This window comes from Ascaphus truei, chromosome 1, assembly GCF_040206685.1.
Source record: "Ascaphus truei isolate aAscTru1 chromosome 1, aAscTru1.hap1, whole genome shotgun sequence".
In the NCBI taxonomy this organism is placed as follows: domain Eukaryota; kingdom Metazoa; phylum Chordata; class Amphibia; order Anura; family Ascaphidae; genus Ascaphus; species Ascaphus truei.
In genome coordinates, this window is record NC_134483.1 from 228,272,445 (window position 1) to 228,298,697 (window position 26,253).

The 26,253-nt window shown below is 41.1% G+C and overlaps 1 protein-coding gene across 1 annotated transcript; it reads right to left on the bottom strand.

The window, feature by feature from the left end:
- Window positions 1-2,198: 2,198 nt before the first annotated feature.
- Window positions 2,199-11,812, bottom strand: LOC142493330 (uncharacterized). Its single transcript, XM_075597203.1, has 3 exons — window positions 11,716-11,812; window positions 10,700-11,350; window positions 2,199-2,320 (listed from the first exon to the last, which is right to left on the bottom strand). The coding sequence occupies exons 1-3, from the start codon at window positions 11,810-11,812 to the stop codon at window positions 2,199-2,201; spliced, it is 870 nt and encodes a 289-aa protein (XP_075453318.1).
- Window positions 11,813-26,253: the final 14,441 nt, after the last annotated feature.

Sequence of the window (26,253 nt, forward strand, 5' to 3'; positions counted from 1 at the left end):
CATATATTAATTCCTGAACAAAATATTTTAATTAATTTCTCAGAATATTAAAGGTCAGATCTCCCCATCTAAAAGAAGACTTTCCCTGACGTCATTTGGGCGAAATCCAGGTGAATTAATCTGCCTGCAAGAATCTAATTTTCAAAGTGACAAAGCTCTAAAATGTTAATGAAAAGAGATTCCCTCGCTGTTTTATGTCCTCTCCAATGGTTAAAAGAGAGGAGTCGAAATCATGATACTGTAACCAAAAATATTCCATTCAATCATTTAGAATCTGTCATAGATAGTTATCTGCTCCATCTGGGATTCCATCTGCACGATTGATAATATTTACTCACCAAACACTAATCAAATTGGTTTCCTCAAAAAATTATCTGAATGTTTAACGGCTGTTCGCAATGGTTTTGTAGTAATATGCGGTGACTTTAATTTAATGTTGAACCCTAATACTGACTGATTCCTTAGCCCTAAAATGCAAAGTTCTAAATCAGAAAGAGGAATATCTAGGACATTTGAAAATATTATGAAGTACTTGTCTGTAATAGATGTCAGGAGAAGTATTAATAGCAATTAAGGTACTATACATTTTACCCTGCCCTTCATTTTGTTTATTCCAGCATAGACTATATTTTTTTTATCGATATTAGATTAGCCTTCTTCCTTACAATCTGTGAATATTGCCTTTATTACATGGTTGGTCCATGCCTACAGTATGTAATATCCAGCTGTTACTGGGAGGTGATCGACCCACAAGAGAGGGAACCCACGAGGGGAGAGAGGCCTGGATCAACGCGTCCACCGCTGGAGGTGCAGAGTCCCAGTGAGAGGTGGTCCACACCAAGTCACACCGGAGGAGGCGGGTGAGCCTGAAGCTTATACAAAAATCCTTCTCTCCTTGATCACATTGATTGTGGTACATGCTTGAAATACTTGTTTTATTGTAAGTGTTCATTTTTTAAACCCCATAAAGTTGAGTTTTTTATACTATACTGGTCTGCACTATGGTTTGCATTTCTTTTACATACACTTTGCTGCGGAGCTGAGAGCTGGAGACCTTATCACCTGGTGGAAACATCTTTGCAGCAGAGACCATTGTGTGTCAAAACCGCTTAATTTTGACTTACATCCTGTAAGTAGGCATCACATATGAGCCAAGAAAGAACACAGAATTTATAACACTTGATTTTTATTGTCTGCACTTAGATTGTTTTTTTGTTTTATGTTCTTTTTCCCTCCATGCTCCCCCTGGATTACAACTGGAGAGTGACGATTTGTGGGACTAGGGAAACCAGTCCCCACCAGCTGGGTTTGAGCAGGGGGTTTGAACTTTATATTCATACTATCACGCTATTTGAGCACAATATCACTGTTTAATAATCAATTGATTGGGTTAAAATATTCACTGTATATCATAAGTGTACACTAATAGAGTTAGCGCCGTTTTCTTTCACCTTCACGTAGTACAGTATGTAATATTAAATGATGACAAACTTAGAGAGAGAAAGAACCCAATTAATAGTACTCTGTCATCATACTGGATGATTTCTGCTAAATTTAAAATAAATGTGTTATTGGACCATGGATAAAATATTGGGCTTTAAAACAGATTAAATGATGCACTGTATCCAGTAAGAGTGATTGAACTCGGAATAATGGACAGTGCTGGATAAAGTATGCTAATTTATACCAATTATCCTAAGATAAGATCTTCTATTAAAGGATAATATCTCAAAATAGGGGGGGGGGGGATGAGCAATATAGAACACCGTAAGTAGAGTGCCAACAACTCAAAAGTCATTTAATCTGTTTTATTTTATTGTTGAAATTTTTCTATTGCGTTTTCCATAACAAAATATATTTCAATTCAACAAGACCACAAAATACCAGTTTACAGTGATTACAATATTCCTTTACATTTAACAGTGCACTAAACCAGTAAATAATATATTAAAATCACATATACTTTAGGCAATGACAAACAAAAAATTAAATTACATTTTAAATCGATGTCAGTTCTATCTGCATTGCATAATTTCCCTCTATAGCTTTTCCCCCTTACCCACAGTTTCCTTTTATTGTTTCTGTGCTATAGGCCCTAACCTTATCTAGGGATTACAGACATTAGATATTTTATTCTTTTCCCCCTCATCACCTAATGTCCACTCACGTACCAGACTTCTTAGTAAATACCATGACGTTTAGTCAAATGCCTGCATCACATCCTCTTTGTCCCTATCTGGTAAAATGTCAATAAAGGGATCCCATTTTTTAAATAGTGTTTCCATTGTTAGCTCTTTATTGGTTTGGGCTTCTATTTTATCTAACATGAATAATTGTGTTAAATATTTGGTTAGCATCTCATGTTAGGGGCTATGGGCCTCATGCAGTAAGCGTTGATAAGGGAATTATCGCCATTTTATAGCCAAAATTGGGTTTGAGATTCAGTAAGCGCCGATAAGTGCTTGATATCGCCATGTTTCGGAGCCGATTATTTTGTTATGGCCAGTCGGCTGCCGATAAGCCTGTTTTCGCCACTGATCGCCACTTTTTTAAATCGGCTGGATTCAACAAAAAAAAACAGCTTATCGGGGCTGATCGGCACTACGAAATTGAGATGTTATGGCCAATTTCTCCCGCCAACTAAAGTTGGCAGTTTGGAGGGGAGAACGATCGCTAAGGCTGCCGGAACGGCACTTAGAAGAAAAAAAATCTTCTGTACATCAATGGAGTCAATGGAGCGGGGACGTATAACAGTATAGTACTGTTTACGTTCTATTACTCACAATACAAATGTCATTTGCATTACAGTGTGGGGGCATTCCCTGCATTGTGTCACAGCTGACGTGTATTATTTGCATAACATTATACTTTTACATGTTTGCAGCATTTGCGGGTCACATTACTCATCATGTGATGATGTGCCAAGGGAAAATACTATACTCAACTCTTAAAGGAGAACCTCACATCATATCACACATTTTTATGAACTGAGCGACAATTATTTACATGATGTTACACATGACACACATGTCACACATACACCGTATATTCATGTTCCTTTACATTACACAATGCTTGTAATGTGACACGCATCTTTAAACGTTCATGTACATCTAAATTCTCATGTTTACATATACTTTTGGGTCCTCCCTATTTTCATGACGTCACTTATTGGACGCTCAATCACATTGCATGTTTACATTGTAACCGTAGCATTACAAGCACTTCAACCTAACTTATACACACATGTACAGTAATTCAGCATTGGGACACCTTGTAAACTCATTCTATAGCAACTATCCTCATTACACAAATGCATGCATATGCACACGACTATTCATTGTTGTCAACATGTCACAATAACATGCCTAATTACACATGTTACACAAAACTTTTCCCACGTCAATCTCAGCCTTTTTGCCTAATTACATGACTGACTCTTGCCTTCACAAGTGTTACATGCATTGCACATGCAACTATTTATTTGCAAGCAATGTTTCTACAAAGGTTCACGTCACATCATTGCCAAATATCATCATTCCCTGCAGAATACACACAACAAATACTTATAACAAGAACTGCACACAGCTTGCCACAGAAGTACTTTATTATGTTAATGTAACACCTTGCATTTTACTATGTCACCTGACATCATCACATACCTATTTAAAGGACGCCCATTACCTGCTCATTCACAGCTACTCATTTCAAAATGTTGAGATTGTTTAGGAGACGGAGGAACATTCTTTTCTATGACATGCTTGATGATCAAGAGAATCATATAGGGCAAGGGAGGGACACACCGAGGGACAGTGACAGGGACAGGGACAGTCACGCGGATACGACAGAGACAGGGAGAGGGACAGGAGATCAGAGGAGAAGACAGAGGAGACAAGTTGTGCCTCGTCCGCGTCTGTACAGGGAGAGAACCCTGTTAGATGGGATGAGTGAGGAGGAAATTGTAAGTCGCTATCGTTTGAGTTCAGCAGCAATCTTATCTCTTTATCAGGAGATAAGGGGAGATTTAGATTTTTTCACAGCCAGAGGTCGTGCAGTCCCTGGGCTTGTTAAAATGCTGTGCTCATTACATTATCTTGCTTCCGCGTCATACCAGACAACTGTGGGCATAGTGGGCGGGGTCTCGCAATCTACATTCTCGCGGGCCTTGACCCAGTTTCTCTATGCACTCAATAGACGCGCTAGGAATTATATTCATTTTCCTACAGAGGCGACAGAGTGGCTGGAAGTCAGGACTGGCTTTTATAATATAGCAGGGATACCATGTGTGCTGGGTGCAATCGATTGCACACATGTTGCTTTGATTGCACCTAGTCAGAGTGAGCATGTGTACCGCAATCGTAAGCACTACCATTCACTCAATGTACAGGTGGTATGTGATGCCACGATGAGGATAATGCATGTGGTACCCAAATTCCCTGGTTCCAGTCACGATTCCTCCATCCTGAGGAACTCTTCAGTCTTCCATGCGTTCGAAGAGGGACATTTTGAACATGGTTGGCTGCTGGGTGAGTACACATTTACATGTTATAACACAAAACACATTTTTATTTAGGAATGTTGGCATTGTACAATTTGATCACTAATGTCAGCTTATGTGTGCTCCATTCATTATAGGTGACTCAGGATACGGAATTAGGCCGTGGCTCTTGACTCCGGTGCTAAACCCTCAAACTGAAGCAGAGGAGAGGTACAATGCAGCCCATATATCTACAAGATCTGTTATAGAGAGGACATTTGGCCTACTCAAGACCAGATTTAGGTGTCTGGACAGAACTGGTGGGGCTCTTCTATACAAGCCTCAAAAAGTGTCTGATATTATCCTTGCCTGTTGCATTTTGCACAATGTTGCACTCAGGCACAATGTACAGTCAGACCTAGCTGAGCCTGTGGTAGACGAGCATCCCACCCATGTAGCTGCTGAAAATGAACAAACAGCCAGTGGTGGCCAGACACGCCAGAATCTCATCAATTCATTTTTTTCTTGTAAGTAAAAACATATATGTTCCAAGTTCTACTTTTATAGTTACATTATGTTATCTTAACAATAATGTTTTTTTATATACCCTTCTGGTAGGACACAGATGAATATGGGTTGCACACCTTTCTTCTCTCTGCTGTGTGCACAAAGGGATGTGGCACCGGTATGTTATTGTTGCACAGGTTATATAATCCCACTTCAATTTTACTTTAGTTGTGTGTATGTGAATAAAACTGGGGTAACAAAGCACTAATATTTTAGCATTGTGTTGTTCCTTATGCTAACACAATACACATATTATGCCCATACTCATTCATGCTTCTAGTATGCTTACATACAATGTTATTGGTGCAGTGTAACATGTACATCCATATGATGTGTACACCAGCCTGATTTACATTTTGAATGTGATTAAATATACATGGTGTTGCACATTTAACACCAAATACACACTTTGCTGTGTTGTTTACGGTACTGAAGATGGCATGTCAATGTTTGCAATTTATATATTGTTCCTTTGCATTATAGGTATATCTCCAGTATGACTGATCATGGTATGTATATTTGCTGACATCTCTCATAAGATGTGCCTACATCAATCTTCCTATAATTATTTGTAGGAAAAACCCAACATATTGGTTTAAACACAAATGTTACATATATGTACTTTCTGTATCATGTATATGCATTTAGCTACTCTTGAGCTTTCATGTGCATTGTATTAGAAAATGATTACTCCCATTTCATCACATTTTATGTATGTTTCCTTATAAATTCCATTAATGTAATATAGAGGTGTTTGGAGACAAGGGGATAACTGTAGTTATTTCTTTACTTACGGGAGATCATTCATCACGGATGAAATTGACTGATCATAAAACTCCATGCATGAATGCCTGCAATCACAACAATGCGTACTACATCTTATATTTAGCAATGTTGGTGTTTTGTAATGCTAGGAATTAATAGTCAACATTAATTTAAATTTGTGACATGTGTATGTATAAGTCACACGTGTGTGGATGTGTCCTACATGTACCAAGTGTTAAACTGTTAACAGAGAAGACAAATTTGTCGCTAATGTTACTGTCATTTAGCATTTATAATTTACCAATATGACAATGTTGGTAATATTTTTGGAATATAAATCACGTCACTTCATCATTATCATGATGATAATTATCAAGTATTCTCACAATTGTAACGTCAATCACGTGCACATTAGCATAGACACACTTTTTAAGACAACTGTTTGTGTCTGTATCAATTTGTGTAGGATCCATATATAACACCGACAAATGATAACACCAGCTTTATTATGGTAGCTTATATCATCATATTGACTATACTATGTATTTTTATAACGTTTAATAAACACAGTAAACTATAGTTAGTTAGGTTAATGAAATATACACAGAAACGTACTTCATTACATGATGTTGATGTCATATTCAGAACTTCATGCATTGTAGGGGACCACAACATCTGGCCAATAACATTATTTGCTACAGTCCCAAACCATTTTATCAACATACCCATGTAACAAGAGATTTTTAACAATAAATGGCTAGTTGGTTGTAAGTGTCCTTTACATTGGGAGAAGGAGTGGCTCAGTGAGTAAAGACACACACTGGCACTGAGAGTTTGAAGCAGGGGAGTCTGGTTCAATTCCCGGTGTCGGCTCCTTGTGACCTTGGGCAAGTCACTTTATCTCCCTGTGCCTCAAGCGCCAAAAAATAAATTGTAAGTTCCACGGGCCAGGGACTTCAGCCTGAAAAATGTGTCTGTACAGCGTTGTGTACAACTAGCAGCGCTATACATGAACATGCTCATATTATAATTATTATTATTCTTATTATTATTGTTACATAGTTTCGACAGTCATACGTTCCATTACACAATAGAATACACAAATGTGTTAGCAGAGTGGGAATGGTTGTTATATATAAAACACACCATGCCATAAAATGATAGTAGTCATTAAAGAACACTCAATAAAAATTCATGAGGCACTATTTTGCAACATCATTATGTTAATTAAGTGCTTATGCAATATAGGCATAAGGGTATCACATTTTTAATTGTTTGTTAATAAGCGCTGCAAGCAATATAAAATTAGTTCCATATGTAGTATAGTAGTCGGTGGCTCCTCCTCACAATCATCTCATATAAAGGTAGACTCTTCTGAAATCATACATTGATCCGATTGTATCTTCCCTGACATCTCTGAAATACAGCAAACACATGATGGTCAAATATGGCACCTTACTATATATGTATCCGTGACAACGCGTTACACAGCTCTATATGATTGTGTACATACACACGTCACTCACTTATATGTTAGAAGTACAAGTGTACATCAGTATGTAATGTTTCTTTAAATTTGTAGCAGGCATAACTATGTATATGAAGTGAACGTTGCCTGTATACTGAAAAATGTGCGCGCACATCTTAGTGTGCGCACGCACTTCACGCTTGGCTGCACTAACTGTTAGCGCATGCGCAAAACAAAGCGTACGTTGTGCGTTCAATACATCTTGGAAATACCATTAAACATAAAATCTTTATTTCAAATACAATGAATACGAAACTACATTCGTTCTAAACGAGTACATCTGTATTCTTTTTAAACAGACGTGTTTGGACAGAAAGGACGGCCGATAACACAATGCGCAAATGCAATACGTGTGACGTCATGTTAAACCAGCGTGAAACGCACGCTAACACTCCTCCCACTCAATTAACATTCGGCTAACGCCCAGTTGACGCCTACAAACACTGAGCCGCACACATGACACACTGCAGTTACCGTTACTATAACAAAACATGACAGCCAATAGGCTTTGAGGCGCGCACGTCGCTTGGGGGCGGGACTTACATCCATAATCCTTTTTAAGGACGCCTTGGCCCATGACAAGGGTCCCACGTCATACGTGGGGGACCCGCTTTTAAATGTTGCATGATAACAAAACAGGTATGTGTTATAGTTATGTTAAAATGTTGCTAATATGGTTAAAGGGATAGGAAAGTACGTATATTTATTCCGTCAGCAATGTGTACTACTCTTTCAGGTTATACTATATTGTATTCAGCAACAATTTGTTTGTGATCGCTACATGTTATGCAGTCTGCAATGTTATGCTGTATCCACGCATTGAAAGGGAAAATGGTGGTTAATAAAAACAAAAAAAAAAAACATTTAAACGCACAGTCAACGCATAACGGTTGTTATATTTACCATTCTTCTAGAATTAACTCTTCGTCTGGCTGCAACTGCTCGCTCCAGAAATGCAAGGCATTTTCATCCATGCTTGACCCACCCGCTGAATCCAGTATGACACACATCTCCTCCATTAAGCGCTCATAGGAATCGCCACTGCTTTCTTCAAACAATTGGTCGGGAGGTAGGTTCATTTCTTCGGGTTCCCATTCCAATGCATTTTCAGCTGAAAGGCTTGGTACATAATCATAGTACTTTTGTTGTTGTACAATGTGGGTTTCAGGAATGGAGGGTGCAGATATTGCAGCAGGTATCGATTCACACGGAACAGTAGTAGCGGATCCATTGCTATTGGCATTAGGAATAAATATGCCTTTCACAACAATATATGTGCCCTCTTTCAGGGTAAAATGCTTTTCCTTTGCAATCTTCCAGAAACCATAGGTGTGTTCTAGCTTATCCTGCACACGTTCAAAAAAGTCATTAGTTGATAAAGTGAATCTTATTGAGGAATTAAAATTCCGCGCATGCCTACGGTCTTGGTAATAAGGATATTTAGCTCGAATCAAATCATAGATTTGGCGTGTGCTTGCTTTGTGTCCGCGACTGTTCAAAATTGCTTCTGAAACCATGTACTTATAACCTAAGAGGGGATTCATATGGTTAACGAATTCATCAGCCATGTCAGAGTAGCACAAAAGATGTGTGCAGTTCTGTCTTCTTTGCTCATCAAAATGATTCTGCTCAATGGCTAACAAATTCCTGTATTTCGTTTTCAAGGTCAACAAAAGTAACTACTTTTACTCCTTATTTCAAACGCCAATTGGATGTGTCCTTTTAATTGGTTTAACTTTAGTGGTTAGTGATAGGCGAATGTGGGAAAAACATGTATCTTTTTTTTATCTCGTTTGTGAAAACATTCCTACACTTTTATTTCAGTAACATTGAGTTTTCTAGAAAAATAACAAAGAGCACTGTGTGAAAATAGTGCTTAGACAGCCATATCAGTAAATACACACCTGCAAAATGAAATGTTTTTTTTCCCACATACATTTCTGTGTGTATTTGAACTTCTGGTTAACTACCTGTCTGCATGAGTTTAAATACGTGTGTATCTATATATATATAAATATATCTCTCTCATAAAAATATATATATATATATATATATAAAGTGTATATTGTACTATATGTATAGTGTGTGTGTGTGTGTGTGTGTGTGTGTATATATATATATATATATATATATATATATATATATATATATATATATATATATATATATATATATATATATATATAAATATTGTTTTTTTTATTTTTTTATATTGCAGGAGTACACAACATATTGATGGCAGTAAGTAGGCCTTGTATGAAACCTATTTAAATGGTGATAAACATGAGTGAATTAAGTAATAAACATTTGTTTGCACCCAATAATGTTAGAGCCTCACACTTAGTATATTTGTCAAACATTAGGCCTGTATTATTAAAATAGTGTGTTTTCACAAGGAAGCATGAAGTGTATGTTTTTTGTAAATACATCTATACCAGCATATATCAATACATACTACATATATTTTAGTATAAATTCAGAGATGTTCTTGAAACAAGAACACATAAATGATTAAAGGACAACATTACAATGGCCACCAAAGGTAAGTAATATTTAACACAAAATCCTGCTGTACACGTACAAGAAAGATGTTTGCAGTTAAATAGGTGCTTTTATAATTGCATGAAAATAATATGCACATGCAATGATTACATCAATTAACACACCCAAATGCAATGTTTTGCTGCAAAGTCAATGGCAGCTTCTCTAAACTTAGCAACTGGCTCCTGGTGGACCATTACTGAACAGACGATTACAACATAAATATTTATAACACTATTAATTAATTAGGAGTGTTAACATTTCCAAATCTTCACGTGTACAAGAACATACTTGAAAGTTTGGAAACAACACAGTCTTCAGCATACATACAATAGTAATTAGATAATCTGAAGTCAACAAAACAAGGCCAAAGACATATTTTCTGAATTATAACATTTATTTTTTTTTGTTCCTTTTGCGAGCGAGTAACAGGCCTGCTTGTTGTCTCTTGAATTTTCCTTTTTCTTTTGCCACCAACTTTAGGCACAACAGAGCCACTTTGAGTGGCCTCTGGCACTTCACGGGCAGGGCTTGTGGCCAGTGACTCACCTACAGGGCTTTTGGGCAGTGATTCACCTACAGGGCTTTTGGGCAGTGACTCACCTACAGGGCTTTTGGGTAGTGACTGTTCACCTACAGGGCTTGTGGCCAGTGACTCACCTACAGGGCTTTTGGGCAGTGATTCACCTACAGGGCTTTTGGGCAGCGATTCACCTACAGGGCTTTTGGGCAGCGATTCACCTACAGGGCTTTTGGGCAGTGACTCACCTACAGGGCTTTTGGGTAGTGACTGTTCACGGACAGGGCTTGTGCCCACTGACACATGTGAGCAAGTTGGTAGACACTGCACAAGTGATGGTTGGTCTGTTTCATGTGTGTTTGTTTTGTTTTTGTCGCCTCCTTTGTAGGTGTCTGCTGCTGAATTTGTACAGATGGCAGCGGTAGGATGTCATCAGGAACCTGCACAGCAATGTCTGCTACTTGACCGGTAACATTTGGGCCTGGTGAATGAATATCAGATGAATGTGGTGAAAACTGACCTGCATGAACAGATCCTGGCTGGGAGGTGTTGAATTGTGGTACATTAGTCATTCTCCAGTAATTAGCTTGTGTTTGCTGAACAACTAATGCTTCGAATGAGGTGTTGATTTTTTGCAACTGTTTAGGCACTTCAATGAAGACTCTGTGGAGATGTGCCAATTGTGAAACTGTTTCTTCCTGCAGTGCAATCATCCTTTCCAGCACTGTCATCAGGTCAGAATGGCGACGATTTTCTGCTTCCACAATTTTTCCCTCAGAAGCTACAATTGCATCATATGTGGTATTTGCTGGACGTTTTGGCGGTAAAACAGTTTCAATTGGAACCTCTTCATGGTCACTTGCTTGTATTTGTGTGTCTATGGCGGCGGCGGCGGCATCATCATCATCATCATCATCATCATCATCATCATCATAATCCTCTTCATCATGTTCTACAAATAAATGTACACATTATTAAATGGCATGTTAATCTCTGCTGTGTTACTATGTAATTCTACTGTGTCAAAAGAAACAACTAACATGTTTCCATACGTTTTATAACCTCACATTAAAAACTACCTTGACTTAAGAATAATGTTTGGACTGAGTATGAAATAAGAGTGAATGAAAACTTGCTGTAAACTCACAACTCCTACATGATAGTTAACATCACTAACACAATACATGTTGCCTTACACTTCATTTTCACTGACACTAAGTAATCGTATTTAAAGAACATGTGCAAAACAATTAATGAACATGACAACATAACATATAGAAGAGCACATATTATATGGCCACCAACTGATACACTCACCTTCTAGGTGTGTTGAGCTGGCTGACCCAGGTGAAGACACTTGTTCCCTCTCAGGTGACACATGTCCTTCAGGGGCAACTATATATAACAATAACATAAGTTTTACATTTACATGTGTAAATATTGAACAAACAGTTATTGTATGTTCTGTATTTATGAGTACCTAACAGCATCATTTCCTTAACCCAAAATGTGTGTGTGAAAGTGAACATAAATAGTTGTAATAACAATGTACATGCCTGTGTACTTAGAACTTTTGAGTTCCCTAACATAAAACATACTATGTTTCTGCAGTAATGCGTGAGGATAAATAGATCAAATTTGTACATAAAAATCATATGTTGTGTAGTGATATCAGTATCATAATGTACATAACTATCATGAGATGACCATTCACAATGGTTATCATGAAGGTGGTCATATTGCAAAAAGTGTTGTTTTTGGTAGAGGATATGTGTGGTACATTAATATAAGATGTGGCACACCTGAATGTGGCTGTGACTCAACAAGACAACACATGCTGTGTGTGATAATGTGTCGTTGATAGTAGTTCAACTATAGATATGAGTGAACTAATGTGTGAGGTACGCTTTGATAAGTAATGAGTTGTTGGGGCATTTAGTAGCTAAAGTGAAGCTTTCAAATGAGTGTGATTAACTTCAGTTGTGCTAGTCAGGTTGTAAGAACGGTATTCACTACCCCAAAAAGCCTAATCAGCCACACCTTTCAATTACTTGAAACAGGTGAAAATGGTGTGAACTAAGTTGACCCTAAAATGAGGCTGTAATTAGTGTGTGTGCTGAACCCCACCCCCTCTGTTGAAGGGTATGCTGTGATGAGATATTAATTGCAGCTGCTTTAACACAATGGTAGATGAGCTAAATAGTCGTGTGCAGTTTTTAAGTTATGAAAACAATGACATAAAATATGATACGTGTGCCTCATTATGCTGTCTGTATATGACTTAAAGCAAAAATGGACCTTTTCATAAACAACTATAGATGTGTTAGTGCAAGTGATGTTTGTAGGCCGTTGCATGCAATATATTTGATGCATGCTTAAAATAGGCAGTAATGTCATGTTTGTCGGAGTAAAATAAATAAAATACACAATAATATTATACATATTTCTGTTCTGTACCTGTAGCTAGTAATAATTTCTCATTAACATGTGTTACACATGTGTACTACCCTGTTGTTCCCCATCTTCGCCCACCATCAATTGCTTCCACTGCAGCAATGCATTTTGGGAATTCACATGTAAATGAGCACGCAATGGCACGTGCTATATTAGTTACTGCTTTTAGTAGGACTACAACATATATGTCTATTTTGAGATATATATATATACAGAATCAGACATATACATATATAGATGCAGGTATGCTTATATTGTGAAGACAGTATAAAAAGCAGTGTAAATATGCAAAATAACTGTAAGCAACGACACGCCTAGTACAGTAATATTTCTCACCTGGTGGAAATTGTGAGGGATAAATTCCTATATCACGGTCACCAGGTAAGCCTTCCACGACGACGGGAAGTAATTTTGCCCGAAGCAGCTCCTCCAATGGACTTAATATGAGACGTTGTGGTGTCGGGCCACCTCCAGTGCCAGTAGCATGCACGCGTTGGTGTTGTATTTTCTTTTTCAATTTGGACCTAATATCATCAAATCTCTTGTGACAATTCCGCTTGTCCCTCACATGATTCCCACACGCATTGACACCAATGACTATTGTGTCCCACATTTCTTTTCTGCTTGCTGAACTTGTCCGCCCTTGAAAAACATATAAAATATATGAGGTAAATGAATAATAATAGAAGCACCAGTTTCCTACACTGCTAGCTGTTCCAAGAGATAGCAAACATGCTGTTTTATGTGTAATATGTGAAGCACATGAGCATTCACTACTAAACCTATACATGTAAGCAAGGTTGCATTCATATTGTATGCAGTTATGGCAAATTGACCGCCTGTGTTTAGTTGTCCTTGTAAGGCATGATAAAAAGCTGTGTTTCCAGACTAATTAACATAGAAAGATATTCTGAACCCATATTTGCATATGAACAAAACTCAGATGACCTAGGATCACATGTATTTGAATAATAAATGTAAAGGTACACTTACCTAGTAAATGTCCATATATACTGTCATAGTGCTCCAGAATGCCAGTGACAAGAGCTGTATTTTCCTGGTCATTGAAGCGAGGATTACGTGGCTTCTCCACACGTTTCTTCCGAGCAGGTTTAGGGTCAGAGCTTGGCTGGTGCTGACTGGACTCTCCTTCTTCCAATGGAAGAGCCTCCAAAAGCTGCCCACCAGCAAGCACGCCACCACCATCCACCCCATCAGCAACTGGGCCACCAGCAGCACTCACAGCACCAGCACTCCCACTCCTAGCACCAGCACTCCCACTCCCAGCAACAGCACTCCCACTCCCAGCAACAACACTCCCACTCACAGCAACAACACTCCCACTCACAGCAACAGCACTCCCACTCACAGCAACACCACTCGGTGCACCAGCAACATCACTCCCCTGAACAGTACGTTCACTCCGACGCGTACTCGCACGAGTAGCACTCCCACTCCCACCAGCATCACTCTTCCCACGCTTTGCGGGCATACTTCCAGCACTCACAAAAAACAGACAATAAATGTACAGCCAATCACACGAAACACTTCCACATATAAAACAAGACAAATATGTAAACAAAACAACAATGGACAAAGCTCACCCAATACACAACAAGTCTCTCCGTCAATATGCAAATGTTCAATCAGCCAGCTCTGTGCGTCTCTCTCTCTCTCACTCCCAACAACACAGAGAATGATTAGCAGTACACGTTGCCTTTAAATATGGCGCGCAATCCAAAACATGCTTGTTTCGCCTGATTCAGCAAGATTTGTGATTGGGCAACCTATCAGCACCCCGCCACGCACGCCGATACACCTGTGTGTGATTGGCTAATCATCGTGAGAGTGGGCGGATTTGTTTTCGGGTTGATTTTGAATGTATTCGGCACTTACTGCATACGGAGAGGAAAAATCGCCATTAACATGACTAATCGGTAAGCTTGCCGATTTCACTTAATCGACGCTTACTGCATGAGGCCCTATATCCTTTATCCATTGTAACATTATGGTTTTTCTGGCTGCCAATATTATGATTTCTACGAATTTAGGTATTCTCACTCCGTTATTCATGAGCTTCCATTCCTCCAAGTTGCCAAATATCAAAGAAACTGGTTCTTTAATCGCAGTTATTTTAACATTCTGCTGTATATAATTAAGCACTTGGTCCCAAAACTTTGCAATCTTGGGACAGTCCCATAAAGGAGGAGGTTGACAGAGCAACCAAAAGAAACTTATGTGCACTCGCTATTCACATTAGAGGGCTAGGAAATATTCAATCCTAGGGAATGATCCCTATATAGCCACTCACTAATATAATTACAATCCTTTATTAAACATCTATGCATAAAAGACAATATAGAGAAATGGCAAAAGCGCTCAAATGCCAGGCCAATTAATAATATAATGCCAGAACCACGATCCAAAGGAAATCCGTAATCACAAATAGAGAATAGTGATAATGCAACAACAGTAATGGGTACAGTCCTCCTGAAGACAGGTGGTGGGTAGTACAAGCCCACCCACGATCAGTCTCATTCGCAGGTTCCCTTCAGTTGGTAAAAGTACTCACTTTTCCTTGGTGTGGCTGACTGGCTGGGCAGCTTCCAATGGTGATTTGCAGAAGTAGAAAAATTGGGAGGAGCGCACGAACCAAATGGAGCAGGAAAGGACCCAGAGTCAAAATATATAAAAAGGGTACTTTAATGTGTCATGAGACCCATCCAACGCGTTTCGAATGTTGCAGCGTTCTTTATCAAGGATAAAATAACAAAAGACAATATATAATGGATAAAATAACAGGGAACTACCGCAGGGGTGGAGATACTTGTGAGTCTATTTCTGACAAAATCTTTCGCTGTCTCTTTAATTGTAGAGAGACAAGGAGAAGGGAGGGTAGAAAGCCAAAGTCAACTATTTGTAGTGCCACAGTGATGAATAATTAACCATTCACATAGAACCAGACATCAAAAACATGGACGTAGACCTAGTCTAATACGTATATCTCTTTAGTATTCCTTATGTATTTTGAGTCTGTCATAGTCTCTAGAGAAATATATAGAGGCCATTGGCAGCTCTAAAGACACTTAAATCCCAGCACATGTGGAAGGGATAGTGGTTATATGAGGCAATAAACTTAGTATGAAATGGCTTGTTGTCAGCAGCCTTCACGTGCAGGGGTATTATAATGATCAGGAGACAGTGTATATAAGTGTGGCAGTCTGTATATCTCTTCGTGGAAGCGAGTTAACCTATCTCGCTCTGTACAAATTGCTGGCAAGAAAATATCTCATAGTGGGTAAATGATTTGAAATTACCTCTGTTTGTCCTGCACAATGTTGCAATCTTTGTGTCACAGTTGATCCAGGGAAAAGTGTGCCATAACACATACGTTGTATCTCTAAAGCTGTATACCAACAATGAAGCAAGAAGCCAGTCTTGCACTGCTGCTATGGGTCCATCCAATCAGAAAGCAGAATCAAAAACACTGTAGAGGATTGGTTAGACACTCAAACAAGCCCCAAGCACTCACAACTCACCGGGTCCCCAGTTTGTCACTTTTATTATGTAGTTCAATAAATGTATTTTATTTGTGTTCCTACCCGGTGATTTGTGAGTGCTTGGGGCTTGTTCGGGTGTCTAACCAATCCTCTAGAGTGTTCTTGTAATAGCCTCTAGCATATGAGTCTTGTAGTGAATAATTACCAGCTGTAGCAGATATAGTATGTGCGTTTGCACGGTCAACTGTGTGTCTAGTAAAGCTTAAACAGATACCCCAATAGCATTATAAAGTATTCTTGTACTGTATAAGAAATATTGCCACAACCCTTAATATCTTGTTGCCCTATTATACTGTTAAATCTATGTACATAGGAGGTGGTGTATATAATTATACGATATGCCATAATGGACACATGGTGTGTATGTGGTGCATATATAACTTGTGTGCAGGGGTGTGTATACTGAAAGGCCGTTGGGCTTAATTTCAGATGGATACGACCTGGTTTAGCTGTAGAGATCGTGATACTTCAGTATGATCCTTCTCACTGCTCCACTCATGCGCTCCCTGATGACGTCCCGGCGGTGACGTCACTAAAAACCGACGTACGAGTGGTATCCAACCACTCTAAAAACATCTTAAGCATTTGGCTGGAGGTGTGTTCTCCTAATCAGCCAATCGCGTAAGAAATGGGCAGTACAGACCTCACTGTGTAACTCATCCATTACCTATAATATTAACCTTTTATGATCCTGTCATGGTTGTACCTATATCGATCCTTTTATGTTAATCCCTACCTTATATGTAAAAGTACTGGGATCCGTTAGTACCCTAGTGGTACTCAATTCATTGGAACAGAAGTTTTTCATCACTTAGACATAGTGAACGGTCTCGAATGACTCCTCATTTAATAACATGTATGCACTTTATAGTGAGTAATAAGGAGTAGGAATTATATATATCTCTAGGTACACCTGCATCTCATCTGATATAATAAATGATCGCTGTCTGATATGGAAGGAGCCTTACATAACGCATAGGTGCAGTGAAAGCATCATCATTATGGAGTTCATGAATGTGACGTGCTACTGGGGTATCTTGTTCATTCCTGATGGAACCCAGATGCTTCAGTATCCTAATTGTCAGGGCTCTATGGGTTTTCCCCATGTATCGCACGCCACATCTACATGTAATTAAGTAGATAACTCCAACTGTATTGCAGTAGTTGAAACTCTTAATACCATGTGTTTTGGGAATTACTGGATCAGGGAATTCTTTGGTAACTTTCATAGAAGGACATGCCCGACACCTGCCACACGGGTAGGACCCAATAGGTTTCCTATCACCTAACCATGTCCTGGTTCTTTTTGCCCTGAAATGGCTGTGGAGCAGTCTATCTTGCAGGTTTCTGGCCCTTCTACAGGTCGTGGTTGGTGTCTCTTTCGAAACCATCTGTAAATCAGGGTCACTCCGTAAAATGTGCCAGTATTTGCTAAAGATGTTACATAAATCACTCCACTGGTTATTAAACGTGCCAATATACCTTATGATTTTCTCATCTGTTACGTTCGTATGCTGTCTATCACTCAGAAGATATGGTGTGATGTATCCTTAGCTCTCACCGAGTTCTTAGAGTAGCCCCGTTGTAAAAATCTGGATTTCATATCAACCGCCTGTGTTTTAAATTCTTGCATGGTTGAGCAATTTCTGCGCAACCTCAAGAACTGGCCTGTGGGTATGTTCTTGACTATATGTTGAGGGGGATTACTGTCTGCGCACAGCAGGCTGTTAGTGTATGTGGTTTTCCGGTATATGGTAGTTGACAATTTTCCATCTGTTTGTTTTGAGATGGTTAGATCTAAGAAGTTTAGTGTAGTCAAACGCTTCAAATGTCAACCTTAAATTATAATCGTTCTTGTTCAACGTATTAACAAATTGGTTGAGCAGTTGCCTAGGACCTTTCCATAACATGACAATGTCATCGATATACCGGCCCACCATTCGATATACTTGGTATATTCCTCCAGGGCATCACTGAAGACCACCGTTTCCTCCCACCAGCCTAGATATAAGTTGGCGCAGGTGGGAGCACAGGTGGTCCCCATTGCGGTGCCCTGTACCTGATGATAGAACACTTGGTCAAATAGGAAATAATTCCTAGTAAGTATAAAGTCTAGGAGTTGTATAACGAAATCATTGTGCGCATAGCAGCTTGTGTCCCGTTGTATCAGGAAATGTACCACAGCTCTCAAACCGACATGCAAATGAAGCACAGCCATTCTGATTGCCTGGCATCATTCCCTTTAAGTGACGTCATGTAAAAAAAAAATTAAAGTCGGAACATGGTTTGAACAGCCAATCAGGTGCATGTTAACCATTTTGAGGCTAAATGTGACGTCACTAGCCATATTTAAGGCCGTGACGCCTCATTTGAGCCCAAGAAGCCGACGAGACAGCATCGGCTGGGATTTAACATGGAGTATTTTGGATTGACAGATGAAGAAAGAAGATAAAGAAGAACAAGAAATGGTTACAGATGAAGATAGAAGAAGGTGATTAAAGAAAGAAAAAAGAAGATTGGGGTACCTGATCCGAATCTTCATGGCGGATGGCATCGGATGCTGTTGGAGGCCTTCAAGGTACGTGAGCTTCCTGTTACCCCGGGAGTCGGAGGGCCACCGCTTCTAATGGTAAGTAATATATAGAATGTTTGTAAATGTCTTTTTTTTACATGTTTGTTCATTGGATGTGATTGTTGATTTTTTGGGGGAGGCACATTGACTGATAATATATTAATCTATACCACTTTAGGGTACAGATTAATACATTATTATTACAATATTTGGGGGGCATTTCTGGCTTGGTATTGCTGTTGGTTTTTTTAATGTCAGTTTCTTATGTCGATGTAATTGTTTGTATTTTTCCTGCTTAATGTAATAAAATGTTTGCGATTGGTGTTTGTTTGTAGTTAATGTTGTATTATGTTGGCTAATGCGTTTTATGGTTCTTTCAGAGATAGTGTGAATGTATTTATTTGTCTTTTAATGTTTACATTCATTAATGTTGTAGTAATTCATTGGTTTGATTGGTTAGTGTTACTATTCATTTTGAGTTGGTTTACTGCTGCGGCACAGTTTATTCGAGCATTTGCCCGTTCTGTGCCGCAGCAGTAGCCTGGCGCGCGCCCGAGTGTGACGGGCGCGCGCCGAAGCAGCGGAAGAGCGCCCTCCGATCGGGGCGCTCTCCCTACCGCTGCCGGGTCCGCCGGGTCCCCCGGAACCCCCTGCCGCTGTCCCGCGATCGCGGGACACCAGGGCTCCCTCGGGGAGCCCCTGGACACGCGTGCAGGGGGCGCACGCTCCCGATGACGCGTGACCGCGCGTCTATGACGCGTGGCACGCCGAGGGGCGGCCACTAGCAAGCCGGGAGATTTCCCGGCTTGCGGTACCGACCACACTTCAATAAAGTGTGTCGGTAGTGTAGGAATTAATTGGTTTCATTGGTTAATGGTTTAATTAAATAATTGTTGATGTTGTTACTGCTTGTATTGATTGGATTAGCTGGCTACTGTTTTTATTGACTTTATTTAGGTATGCTAATGCAGTGTTTAATAATGGGAAAATAATCTATTATCCATATCTGGATAATAGTTATTTTGCACATTATTGTACTGTAGGTGTTAGGGGGGTGTATTTAGTTAGAAATAATGTTTAGTATTTTTGTTGGCACAACATTGGTACCGCAGGCCCGCGGGTACCCCAGGACTCCAGCGGGGACCCGGGACGGCCGCGGGGTCAGCCGGGGACACCTGCGCGACCCTCGGCCTCCCTCGGGGACCCCTGCGGGGTAGGCCGGGGACACTCGCCGGCCTGTTGTATTGGTTTTGCGCCTGCAAAAAGGTAAACAAAGAATTTTTTCTAAGTCCAGCTTTTTTTATCACCTGCCTTTAGCTGGTGAGCTTTATTCAGCGCAACTTTAATGTACGATCAGTTTGCATTGCTTAGTGAATCCCGCAGAAGGGCAAGATTCAGCGCAAACAGCTGATCGAACGATCAAAGTTGGACTTAGAAAAAATTTCAAGGAAAAGCCCGTATTAGAGTGCAAAGTGCTGGTTTGCGCGGCTTAGTGCATAGCGCACGACGGAACTTCACGTTCTAAAAGCACTTTGCGCTCTTAAAACGATTTATCACTGCTTAGAGCATATCCACCATAATCTTTGTTGATCTTCCCTTGTTAATTTAGGCAATTGTAATTTTCCCATTAAATCCTCCATCACTTCTGCGTTTTCCTCACTCTTTCCATATAATTTTTCACCACACATTATTTAAGTTATAGTAGGTGAAAAGGTGACTAAAAACCCTCCACCGTATAGCATATAGCATATAAAAATATTACTTGTGAGCACATTCACATGTCTTAGACAGGTCTGCAACCCTGCTTTTCACCATTATCAAATAGCATACAGTGTGTCCACTGCAGCAAGGGATTCAGGGAAATGAAATGCAATTGAGCACACAGTGCCACCTTTTGTCTCAAGACCACATTACATGGTTAAACCCTTAAGCCAATGCATTCTGTTTTAAACACAGCTTTTAAACATAGCCCGGTATGAGATGCAAAGCCAATAAACCCACTCACAGACAGACTGTTTTGACCTTGTGTGTCTCATCAGTGTGAGGTTGGTTGTACTGGCTTTGCAACTTGAGACATGAGTAGGTCTTCACGACACATCCTCACACTGATGTTTAGATGATGTGTAGTTCCTGGCTAAATTCCCCATTAGTTTGCTAGCTTTATTCCCATATCTATATAGATTAAAGTCTCTATATTGCATTTTTTTTAACTTCCTTTTTACTTCCTTTCTCTGCAGCAAAATCTCGCATATGTCCTTTATTTTGTTTTAAATACTCCTCTTTTGTGGACAAAGATGGTTTTAGTTTAAAGTTCCTGTACGCTTCACTTAACTCGTCACTAGCTTTCCTGAATTCCATGTCTATTTCCTTCCTTTTTTATTTGAAAAGGCCATTATATCTCCCCTTAGCACCACCTTTCCCAATACAATTTTCCTTCTTTTTGGTGTGCATTGTTATTGCCCTTGTTTTGGTATAATTTGTTTAATAGGAAAGCTTTAAACTCCACATTGTGATATAAGTGTGAAGGGAACCTCCGTATCTTATCTTTGTGCTCTTTCTGCCCAATATTTAGCCCTATCCATACTGGAGCATGATCAGAAATCAAGATGTTTTCAATGGAAGCCATACCTAGGCTAGGGATTAGATGGTCACTTATAAAAAGATAATAGATTCTTGAAAAGGTATTATGAGGATGGGAGAAAAAGGAGTACTCCCTCTTTATGGGATTAAGTAACCTCCAGCAGTCCGGCACCCCTAGTACTTCCCGTTGAGTTTTAATACTGTTCTGTCCTGGATTCAGTCCCCTCTGTTGTATATTTTGCCCCGATTTGTCTAACAATGGATCTTGAGCTACATTAAAATCTCCGCCCACTATAGTATTGTTACATTTGTCTTTCAATATTTTTTCCACTGTGCTCTGGAAAAAGCTCTGGCTATTCTCATTGGGCCATATCTATATATATAACTGAAAAATTGTTTGTCTGTGGGTTTGTGCGTTTGCTAATTGGTTGGTGGCGGCTCACGCTCTGATTGGCCTGCGGGGTGGGGTGACGTCAGAAACATGGCTACACATGCCCTCACCCTCACAGCCACCTCACACCGCGTGCCCCTCTGACCGAGAGCCACACGCCGTGCACCAAGAGAATTTACAGTCCGGCTTCACAGCCTGCTCACACCGCGTGTCCTCTGACCGAGAGCCACATGCTGTGCACCCAGAGAATTTGCCGTCCTGAGCTTCACATCCTGCTCACCGAGGCCTGCCGCCTCACATCCTCCACCCACCGCCCGCACCACCGCCTCACACCCTCCACACGCCCCGGCGCCTGACACCCTCCACCCGCCACGCCTCACCTCTAGCCGCCCCGCCGCCTCACACTCTGCACCTTTCACACCACCTCACACCCTCCACCCCTGACACCCTCCAGTTGCCGCATAGCCTCACACCCTCCAGCCGCCGCATAGCCTCACCTCCAGCCTCCCCACTGCCTCACACCCTCCACCTGCCGTGCGTCACCTCCAGCCACCCCGGCTGCCTCAGGCCCTCCACGTGCCCCACCTCACACCCTCCAGCTGCTGCATAGCCTCACAACCTGGGGAGACACGCCGCCTCACACTGTCCACCTGCCGCGCCTTACCTCCACCCGCCGCGCCTCACACCTTCCAGAGGGGAGAGTGATGTGATTGAGGTGCAGAGGGGGAGAGTGAGGTTCGGGGGGGAGACTAATGTGAGGTGCAGGGGGGGAGATTGATATGCAGGGGGGGAGAGTGATGTGAGGTGCAGGGGGGGAGAGTGAGTTGTGGGGGATAGAGTGAGGTGTGGGGGGAGAGTGATGTGAGGTGTAGGAGGGAGAGTGAGGTGCAGGGGGGAGAGTGGGGTGCAGGGGGGGGAGTGATGTGAGGTGCAGGGGGAGAGTGATGTGCAGGGGGGAGAGTTATGTAAGGTGCAGGGGGGAGAGTGATGTGCAGGGGGGGAGAGTGATGTGAGGTGCAGGGGGAGAGTGATTTGAGGTGTGTGGGGGAGAGTGAGGTGCAGGGGGGGAGAGTGAGGTGCAGGGGGGAGAGTGAGGTGCAGGGGGAGAGTGATGTAAGGTGCAGAGGGGGGAGAGTGATGTGAGGTGCAGTGAAAGCATCATCATTATGGAGTTCATGAATGTGACGTGCTACTGGGGTATCTTGTTCATTCCTGATGGAACCCAGATGCTTCAGTATCCTAATTGTCAGGGCTCTATGGGTTTTCCCCATGTATCGCACGCCACATCTACATGTAATTAAGTAGATAACTCCAACTGTATTGCAGTAGTTGAAACTCTTAATACCATGTGTTTTGGGAATTACTGGATCAGGGAATTCTTTGGTAACTTTCATAGAAGGACATGCCCGACACCTGCCACACGGGTAGGACCCAATAGGTTTCCTGTCACCTAACCATGTCCTGGTTCTTTTTGCCCTGAAATGGCTGTGGAGCAGTCTATCTTGCAGGTTTCTGGCCCTTCTACAGGTCGTGGTTGGTGTCTCTTTCGAAACCATCTGTAAATCAGGGTCACTCCGTAAAATGTGCCAGTATTTGCTAAAGATGTTACATAAATCACTCCACTGGTTATTAAACGTGCCAATATACCTTATGATTTTCTCATCTGTTACGTTCGTATGCTGTCTATCACTCAGAAGATATGGTGTGATGTATCCTTAGCTCTCACCGAGTTCTTAGAGTAGCCCCGTTGTAAAAATCTGGATTTCATATCAACCGCCTGTGTTTTAAATTCTTGCATGGTTGAGCAATTTCTGCGCAACCTCAAGAACTGGCCTGTGGGTATGTTCTTGACTATATGTTGAGGGGGATTACTGTCTGCGCACAGCAGGCTGTTAGTGTATGTGGTTTTCCGGTATATGGTAGTTGACAATTTTCCATCTGTTTGTTTTGAGATGGTTAGATCTAAGAAGTTTAGTGTAGTCAAACGCTTCAAATGTCAACCTTAAATTATAATCGTTCTTGTTCAACGTATTAACAAATTGGTTGAGCAGTTGCCTAGGACCTTTCCATAACATGACAATGTCATCGATATACCGGCCCACCATTCGATATACTTGGTATATTCCTCCAGGGCATCACTGAAGACCACCGTTTCCTCCCACCAGCCTAGATATAAGTTGGCGCAGGTGGGAGCACAGGTGGTCCCCATTGCGGTGCCCTGTACCTGATGATAGAACACTTGGTCAAATAGGAAATAATTCCTAGTAAGTATAAAGTCTAGGAGTTGTATAACGAAATCATTGTGCGCATAGCAGCTTGTGTCCCGTTGTATCAGGAAATGTACCACAGCTCTCAAACCGACATGCAAATGAAGCACAGCCATTCTGATTGCCTGGCATCATTCCCTTTAAGTGACGTCATGTAAAAAAAAAATTAAAGTCGGAACATGGTTTGAACAGCCAATCAGGTGCATGTTAACCATTTTGAGGCTAAATGTGACGTCACTAGCCATATTTAAGGCCGTGACGCCTCATTTGAGCCCAAGAAGCCGACGAGACAGCATCGGCTGGGATTTAACATGGAGTATTTTGGATTGACAGATGAAGAAAGAAGATAAAGAAGAACAAGAAATGGTTACAGATGAAGATAGAAGAAGGTGATTAAAGAAAGAAAAAAGAAGATTGGGGTACCTGATCCGAATCTTCATGGCGGATGGCATCGGATGCTGTTGGAGGCCTTCAAGGTACGTGAGCTTCCTGTTACCCCGGGAGTCGGAGGGCCACCGCTTCTAATGGTAAGTAATATATAGAATGTTTGTAAATGTCTTTTTTTTACATGTTTGTTCATTGGATGTGATTGTTGATTTTTTGGGGGAGGCACATTGACTGATAATATATTAATCTATACAACTTTAGGGTACAGATTAATACATTATTATTACAATATTTGGGGGGCATTTCTGGCTTGGTATTGCTGTTGGTTTTTTTAATGTCAGTTTCTTATGTCGATGTAATTGTTTGTATTTTTCCTGCTTAATGTAATAAAATGTTTGCGATTGGTGTTTGTTTGTAGTTAATGTTGTATTATGTTGGCTAATGCGTTTTATGGTTCTTTCAGAGATAGTTTGAATGTATTTATTTGTCTTTTAATGTTTACATTCATTAATGTTGTAGTAATTCATTGGTTTGATTGGTTAGTGTTACTATTCATTTTGAGTTGGTTTACTGCTGCGGCACAGTTTATTCGAGCATTTGCCCGTTCTGTGCCGCAGCAGTAGCCTGGCGCGCGCCCGAGTGTGACGGGCGCGCGCCGAAGCAGCGGAAGAGCGCCCTCCGATCGGGGCGCTCTCCCTACCGCTGCCGGGTCCGCCGGGTCCCCCGGAACCCCCTGCCGCTGTCCCGCGATCGCGGGACACCAGGGCTCCCTCGGGGAGCCCCTGGACACGCGTGCAGGGGGCGCACGCTCCCGATGACGCGTGACCGCGCGTCTATGACGCGCGGCACGCCGAGGGGCGGCCACTAGCAAGCCGGGAGATTTCCCGGCTTGCGGTACCGACCACACTTCAATAAAGTGTGTCGGTAGTGTAGGAATTAATTGGTTTCATTGGTTAATGGTTTAATTAAATAATTGTTGATGTTGTTACTGCTTGTATTGATTGGATTAGCTGGCTACTGTTTTTATTGACTTTATTTAGGTATGCTAATGCAGTGTTTAATAATGGGAAAATAATCTATTATCCATATCTGGATAATAGTTATTTTGCACATTATTGTACTGTAGGTGTTAGGGGGGTGTATTTAGTTAGAAATAATGTTTAGTATTTTTGTTGGCACAACATTGGTACCGCAGGCCCGCGGGTACCCCAGGACTCCAGCGGGGACCCGGGACGGCCGCGGGGTCAGCCGGGGACACCTGCGCGACCCTCGGCCTCCCTCGGGGACCCCTGCGGGGTAGGCCGGGGACACTCGCCGGCCTGTTGTATTGGTTTTGCGCCTGCAAAAAGGTAAACAAAGAATTTTTTCTAAGTCCAGCTTTTTTTATCACCTGCCTTTAGCTGGTGAGCTTTATTCAGCGCAACTTTAATGTACGATCAGTTTTCATTGCTTAGTGAATCCCGCAGAAGGGCAAGATTCAGCGCAAACAGCTGATCGAACGATCAAAGTTGGACTTAGAAAAAATTTCAAGGAAAAGCCCGTATTAGAGTGCAAAGTGCCGGTTTGCGCGGCTTAGTGCATAGCGCACGACGGAACTTCACGTTCTAAAAGCACTTTGCGCTCTTAAAACGATTTATCACTGCT

What these genes read in the sequence shown, in the direction of transcription:
- LOC142493330 (XM_075597203.1), bottom strand. Translation starts at nt 11,812, where the DNA reads ATGTTATTGTTATATATAGTTGCCCCTGAAGGACATGTGTCACCTGAG. An exon ending in CAGCTCAACACACCTAGAAG is followed by an intron (nt 11,351 to 11,715) that starts GTGAGTGTATCA and finishes ATTTATTTGTAG; the next exon opens with AACATGATGAAGAGGATTAT. An exon ending in CTACCAACTTGCTCACATGT is followed by an intron (nt 2,321 to 10,699) that starts GTCAGTGGGCAC and finishes TATTCATGTTAG; the next exon opens with ATAAAATAGAAGCCCAAACC.